The following is a 7919-nucleotide window of genomic DNA, read 5'->3' on the forward strand; positions in this document are numbered from 1 at the left end:
GGCACTATGTCTCTCGGCTGGCCTGGGAACGCCTCGGTATTCCCCCGGAGGAGCTGGACGAAGTGTCTGGAGAGAGCAGCTTAGACGGCTGCCCCGCGACCTGGTTCCGGATAAGCGGAGGAAAATGGATGGATGGATACTCTGATCACGTTTGTTTGATCACACGCATTTGTTTTATAACCCTAATCATATAATGACAATTCTACATGAGCACACATGAGCATATTTTTACAATACATTCTGTATCTGGAATACATTAGACGATAACAGCACAGTATATACACTGCATAATACAGAAAGAACTGGTGCTGTGCATATTTATTTAACTTCATGAAAGTGTGTGTGAATGAGTGAGCCTAAGACACAGTCACAGAGATGCTGACCTGTGTGACGGGAACGTAGAGAGGCTCTGTAGAGTTGAGTAGAGTCATATTGTTGTAGGGGTGCAGCCGGCCCTCAGCTTTATCTTTGCTGCCATCCCTTTCTCCATCACGCTGTGGAGCCTCTATCTCCCCCTGGTCACTCAGGCACTCAAAGAACTCATCCTCACTGTCACTCAAGGAGTCCCAGGATTTCCCCTCCTTTGTTGTGACAGATGCAGGTGCTGCAGACTCTGATATAGGGCGGCTGTTCTGATAGCCACTGGACACCTTGCATTCTCTCTCTTTGCTTCCCTCCAGCACCTTGCGAGCTTCATCTCTGGCCCTCTTCCTCTCGATGCAACAGTTCATCATCTATGTGGGAACAACAGCCCTTTTCAGACAGTGAGTATTTAACACTGACATCTTCTTCTCTTTGTTAAAGGGATGGACTGCTGTCATCCATGATCCTTTTTGCTTTATTCAGCCATTATTAAAAAAGCAACTTGAAATGCTTAAAAAACAGTCATAAGTTAAAAAGATTAACAGTATGAACAAAAAAGAATTGGGGAATTGTTCTATGTATTTTGTAATGTCTGAAAGTGCACAAACATAAAACTGAATTTCTCTTTGCTTTACAGTATGTGAGGAAAACCTTGGCCTAAACTATGACCGTTTTTATCCTAGTGCCATGTCTCCCCACACTGAGAGCAGCCATAGCAACTGATTTATTTGTCTTGTGTATTTTGAAATCATATGATCCGTTCTCATGGGTCAACCACACACAGTGTGCGTTTTATATAAATGGGTACCTGGAGTTTCTGATGCAAAAGACAACAGCGAAGATCAGGAGGTCCACCAACCAGTCTGCAAATTAGGAAGCACATGTAGAAGATTAAACAAATGTTGATGACTGTATTAATAAACTGAGCAACGAGTTCAACTAGTGCAGGTCTCCAAAAATAATTACCTTGCATATGGTTTGTATTATGAATGTATTTACACTTGGATTTCTGTATTTTTGCCATCTCTGTATAAATATTCATGATAGGAGGTGAGGTAATGTATAATCAAACTCTACATACCAGGACATTCATACAGACATACATACATACATACATACATACATACATACATGCATAAATACTTTTTGTCTTTTGCATTAGGCCAAGGCAAAAGGCGCTTTTGTCTGTGTTTTTGAGATGCAGATCCAACAGTGTTTAACCATATACTGTATATGGTGGTACACCTATAGCCCAGCCCAGGCCTGGTTTCACACACATTTCAGACTGGTGTTAATAATAGTGCTTTTAGATTAGTCTAATGCAAGTTAGACAGTTTCACTGAAAAGAAAGAGTGATTTATTTAAAAGCAGGGGTGCCCACACTTTTTCGCCTTGCGAGCTACTTTTCAAATGACCAAGTCAAAATGATCGACTGACACGCGTGCACGCGCACACATACAAAATATATATACAACTGGAGGGGGTCTACAGTGTCCGGGACCATGTGGTTGGCATGTGTGAGGACCAGTTTTTCTAAGCACTTCATGGTGACTGATGTGAGTGCCACTGGCCTGAAGTCATTCAGAGTGGATGTATCTGATGTCTTACGGACCGGTATGATAATGGATTTTTTTGAAAATGCGAGGGACTACTGCTTGGGTTAAAGACAGGTTGAAGATGTCTGTATACACACTAGCTAGTTGATCCCCACAGGCTCTCAACACTCTAGGGGGGGACACTGCGGTCCCACCGCCTTATGGGGGTTTACCTGTTTCAGGGCCTTCAGAACCTGTGTGTGCGTTACCTGAAAAGCATCCTGGGGGGCTGTGTTTGTTGATTTGTTCCTGTAGTTTGTGACTGCCGGAATCCACCCTGCTACATACTGTGCGTGTTGTTATTCATATAGTACAGGGGTTCCCACACTTTTTCGCCTTGTGAGCTACTTTTCAAATGACCAAGTCAAAATGATCAACCTACATGTGTGCGCACGCACACACACAAAATATATGTACAGTATGAGCATCGTAGTTTTTATGAACAGTCTGAAAGTGCCGCTCCACATTTCCCTTCTTCAGAATAGTGATGGTCATTTTATACCCTTTAGTAGAAATTAATTCGAAGGCTGACAAGGTAGTTCGCTCACTGGAGTTTTGCAGTAGCTCGTGCGGTTGACTGTGCATGTTTGGTGACTCATGTGTCAGAAAAGACAAGATCTCAGACTGGCTGCCCTGCATGTCAATCAAGTAGCAAATGCCATAGGGAGGATGATTGATAGGCTATATATGAATGACACGGGATCTATAGTTTTGGATTTTGTTTTCCCTTAATAATAAAAACCTTCATTTAAAAACTGCATGATGTGTTTACTTGTGTTATCTTTGACTAATATATAAATTTGTTTGACGATCTGAAACATTACAGTGTGACAAACATGCAAAAAGATAAGAAATCAGTAAGGGGGCAAACACTTTTTCACACCACTGTACATCTAATTTATTTTTGAATGGCACACAATCTACCAACACTACCTTTGCAATCGACCGGCCGATCGCAATTGACGTATTGGGCAACCCTGGCCTAAAAAGTGAGCCACCCTAGCCCCAGGCTAACTTAGAACTAAGGCCTTGATGTTTCTGCTGAGTGAAGGAGATGAGCAGTGTGATGTGGTTGTTCAGTCAGCCATGTATTTCAGTTTGAAAAAAATCTTAGTTTCCCCAAATTCATAGCAAATTGGTCTTACATAAGATAGCCAAGAACTAATGAGCTTTGAGCAACAGATACATTTTGGCATCTATCTAAACATCTAAGGTTAATAAGCCTTAGTAAAAGAGTTTCTGTAAAACCATTCCCAAGTGTTTACTGTACCCACCCGTAGATGAGGTAGCTGTTTTCCCAGCGGTAGCGCAATTCTAGGACAAACTCCTGCCAGAGGTGGGCAACAGCCCGCAGCCCACCATGGGTGTAGTTCACCAGACAGATGCATAGTGCCAGGCGGTAAGTCAGACTGTCACTTGGTGCTGACTTCAGCTGGAGGAAAAGGTTTTGAACACAGGGACAGAACAGGGAGACCAACAGAGAAACAGTACATCAGCCAATGGAAACTTTTTTTTTTCCAGAACAAAAAAGCTCTTTTCTAAACTGTTTTTGGTGCAGCTGAATTATGATTAAAACTGTGCGTCTGCAAAGGTCATTATATTGATTTAAAAAGTACTTGTTTGCCATTTAACTGCTGCATTTTGTAAAGTGCTATTTTCCTTTGTTTACTATTTACAATCTACATTAGTTGTATAAAAGTACTTTTCTTATTCTGCTGCCCCTAAGTGTATGCTACATGCACCATTTCTTATTCACAACATGCATTCTTGACACCAGAAAAAACTGACTTGACTGAAACCTTAGATGTCAGCTGGATGGCACAGTGTGTAAGTGGCAAAAGGGCAAACATACATAGTCGGAGGTCTTATCTTGCTCGACTTTCCCACAGGTGTTTGCCTGTGTTGTTTTATTCTTGCTATTCTCTGATGACTTCTCCACAGCAGCATCTGGGAAGAGATACTGGGCCATAAAAGAAAAAAAAATGCATTTCAATTATACACTTACATAAAGCCAATAATAATAAACAATAATAATAAAAACTGTTGGAAAGATAACAAAATCACTAAATCATCACTGTCACCATGTACACACACTCCACTCTGGCACAACCCTGATTTTCAACTGCATAACAACCCCATCCACTTTCAATCATGGTAACACAAAGGAATCACTCACCTTCATCACCTATTTGAAAACAACCAGTTCATATCATTCAGTGCACTGGTCCACAAATACAGCGTTGGGAGAGGACAGCTTCTTCAGTTCTAACAGCTAAAATTCAGAACTAAGTCAAAGATCAAATACAACCAATAGCCCACTGGGCCCTTCCAAGTTAACCGAAGAGATCATGAAAATTACAAACTCTAAGAAAATTATATCCAAACTTTATAAACTCATATCAAATACAGAGACAACAACAATAGTACCAAAAACCAAATGGGAACATGATTTTGCTCTCTCCTCCAGCCCCGACTTCTGGAGGACAATCTGTAACAACATCTTCTGTACGACCAGTCATACAAATTTACAGCTTATACAATATAAGACTATTCACAGGACTAGCATCACACAAGGTGAAATGTTTAAAATAGGCTTAACTGACACAGATACTTGTTCACAATGCACTTTGGGTAGCACTGATGATTATCCACGCTACTTCTCAACCTGTTTACTCCCTCTGGGTAACGAGAAACTCTGTCCTCTGGGTGACAGAAACTCTCCACCATCTTGAGCTGTACAATCCCTCCATCTCCATTACTCTGCCTGCTTGGTAATATCACAGCAATCGACCAATATAGAATCCCACTCCTCATTTCTCTAACTGACGCCAAGAAAACAATCTTTCTAAACTGGAAAACAAAAAACAAACAAAAATAAATAAATCACTACACATCAATCACTGGACCAACCTTTTAACAGAATACATCACAAGAAAATAACATCGACCCAATAAGAGTAATTTATAAGCTTTTATTGACATTTGGAACCCTTTCTTATCCAAAACCAAACACCTGAGCCCAAGGCCATGCACATTCCCACAAACCCATTGAAATACAACAAGCTGCTTTTATTATTATTAGTAGTAGTATTTAAACAATCAAAATAAATCATGATAAACAATAAAACAGAGGGAAAGTCTAACTTAACCATACAATAAGGATGCTACTGTCCTGGCCAACCTCAACTCACTGAGCCACTCTGGGGCCTCCCAGCAGTGGCCTCATCTTGTTCCAGTGCTGGTGGTTCAGGAAGGAAACATTACCAGTACGCTCCCTGTTTTTATTAATTATTTGCTGGTTTAGTCTCAAATATGCTGGCTGTCCACAAGGTACCACTGTGTGAGTGCACACTAGAATTTCTGTTCATTTTTAGATTTGCATGTATTTTCAGGTACCACTTATTTTGATTTCCCTTATCAAAGAATGTTTCACCAATAGTTTCCATATTCATGTTTGCTTTTGGTAAAAATAATGCCCATAGAAAACAGTCAGCACGAGTATCCCTACCAGAAGGACAGAACTGAGTAAGTCAGAGTTGAGTGGTGACTCATCAATGCGTCTGTGGCGTCGGATGTGCTTTCGGGCGCTGTGCACCATATTGGAAACGGACAGTTTGGAGATGGGCACTGTTGTTGCTGGCTCTGTAAGCTTGGACAAAGCAGAGCTGATGTCACTATTTTCTGCAGAGAAAAAAAATCAGCAGCTATTCAGAACAACATGATCTTGTAATATTTAAGAATGTCTAAATTATGTATTTGTATATTGTATCTCTTAGGGAACATAAGCACTTACGAGTTGTGTAAAAGAGTAATGGCAGGATCTATGCAAACATTAAACAAATACCACTAAAAGAGGTCTTTGGTGTGTTTATTGATTTTATGAGAAGAAACAGTAACCTGACCTTTGCCCTCTTCTTCAGCCAGCCCTCTTCCCAGAATCTCTTCTGTAGACTCCTTCCTATAGCAGAGCTTAAAAAACTCGGTCAGAAAGTCACCTGCATAAACAGATAAGAACAGGTCAACTATACTATTTTATTTATCATGCATTTTACTCTTAGGATTGCACTGTGACAAATGGTGAATTGTTTTGTCATGGAATGTTAATGAATGTGTTTCTAAATAATCAGCATCTGGGCTGAGATAAATTCAATCATCCCCAGTGTACTTAAGGATAATCACCTTTATTTGGCCGAGTATGTTACACACACAAGGAATTTGTTTCCGGTACAGAACCGAGGCAGCCATCTGCGGCGCCAACTCAACCGATGGCGCTAACCATCGGGGGCAACGGGGGGGTTCAGTGTCTTGCCCAAGGACACTTCCGCATGTGGTCTACAGACACTGAGATTTGAACCTCCAACCCTCCAGTTGGGAGACAACTGCTCTACCCACTGAGCCACAGTCGGTGTGGAATATAACTGCAACAGCTTCAGTAAAGAAACACTTGAAATATTCTTGAAGTTGATTTGTACTGAAAACAAGTGAAACAACATCATCTAACTGTCTTTGTTTTGTATTTTTCACAGGTGCAGAAATTATGTTTGAAAATGCCCAGTGGACACCAAGGGCTTCTTCTTACCAAGCAAACACTGAGGGTTTTCAGCTGTCCTGACTCGGACTGACCAGTGAGGAGCTTGGAGAGGTTCAAGATCACTGCCGGATCACAGGAAGAGAGCATACATGGTTAAATCACATAGGCTGTTGCTGGTCTGCATTTCTGTCAAGAGCATGGCCCACAGGTTCAATCTACTACAGGCAGATGGTTTACACAGAGCCAGAAGGATAGTATGACATATTATTTGGACTTGTAGTTAAAGCAAACTTCTAGGAAACAATGTGAAACCTTGGAAAGAACAGCATGAAAGCAGCATGTTATTGCGGGCAGAGTGGGAGACGGTCGCTCTCACCTGTAGACATCATTATCCACAACTATGCCTTCTGTCAGGTGAGGCCAAGTGGTTGCAAGGTGAAGTTCACTACAACAGCCAAAAACAGACAAAACAAGTATGTTTGTTTTGCACCTGGAATAAAAGATTAATTGTGTAACAATGAATTCTTTTTTTTTTCTTTGCAGGAGTGGATTATTACATGTAGCCGCATCAAAAGGGAAATGCATAAGCATGCAGCTCCCACCCCCTACAGGATCTACAGGATGCATCAAATGAATTGTTTCTTACAGTTGATAAAGTTCTCTCATCTACTGAACACACAATGATGAAAGAAAAATTGTTTCTATTTTATTGCAAGTTTTTGTAATGTACTGTCATCAAAGTTAACAAATATACCTGATTGGCTCCTCACAGGCTCCAAAAGGAAGCTTTCCAAACTCCACCGCTCCCACCTCTCCTCCAAGGAGCGAGTCAAGGTCTACCAGAAAGCCAGAAAATACATTGATAGAAAAAAAGATACAGCTGCACTGTTCAGCAGTAAATCTGTTCAGTGTATAACAAGCACCACCAGGGAGGCCAATGCATGTCAGAAGGAGTGAGTAAGCAAGTAAGTAAGTAAATTTTATTTATATACCACCTTTCACAGACAAGGTCACAAAGTGCTTTACAAAGTCAAAAGATAAAAAGAGATAAATAATATACATAAGCCTAAAAGTACTCACAAAGCACAACACAATTTATAAAATGAATAAACTCAATCAATTAAAAAACTGTCTAAATAAATGTGACTTCAGCTGTTTTTTAAAATCATCAATAGATTCAGTCATACGTAGAGTCAAGGGTAGGGCATTCCACAGTCTTGGAGCTACGACCTGAAAAGACAGGTCCCCCCGAGATTTAAAACGAGTTTTGGGGACCACCAAAAGAGTTTGGCTTACAGAATGAAGAGTACGTTTGGGGGAGTATGGGGTCAGCAGATCGATAATGTACTGAGGCACCTGCCCATGTAGTGCTCTAAATGTCAGCACTAAGATTTTAAAATCGATTCTAGCTTTGACTGGTAACCAATGGAG

General features: G+C 40.8%; 1 protein-coding gene across 3 annotated transcripts in view; it reads right to left on the reverse strand.

Annotated features, from left to right (window-relative positions):
- The window catches only part of rab3gap1 (RAB3 GTPase activating protein subunit 1), a 42319-nt gene that overhangs the window by 21452 nt on the left and 12948 nt on the right, over window positions 1-7919 (reverse strand). For 2 of the 3 annotated variants that reach the window (XM_020608900.1, XM_020608901.1), the window contains exons 9-17: window positions 7243-7324; window positions 6865-6933; window positions 6537-6610; window positions 5860-5952; window positions 5466-5638; window positions 3811-3918; window positions 3233-3390; window positions 1172-1226; window positions 384-734 (exon numbers count right to left, since the gene is read on the reverse strand). In XM_020608900.1, the coding sequence (XP_020464556.1) occupies window positions 384-734; window positions 1172-1226; window positions 3233-3390; window positions 3811-3918; window positions 5466-5638; window positions 5860-5952; window positions 6537-6610; window positions 6865-6933; window positions 7243-7324 (1163 nt within the window). The remainder of the gene's footprint in view (window positions 1-383; window positions 735-1171; window positions 1227-3232; window positions 3391-3810; window positions 3919-5465; window positions 5639-5859; window positions 5953-6536; window positions 6611-6864; window positions 6934-7242; window positions 7325-7919) is intronic. The other variant, XM_020608902.1, reaches the window with a different exon arrangement.

Source organism: Monopterus albus, unplaced genomic scaffold (genome assembly GCF_001952655.1).
Source record: "Monopterus albus unplaced genomic scaffold, M_albus_1.0 scaffold96.1, whole genome shotgun sequence".
NCBI lineage: Eukaryota > Metazoa > Chordata > Actinopteri > Synbranchiformes > Synbranchidae > Monopterus > Monopterus albus.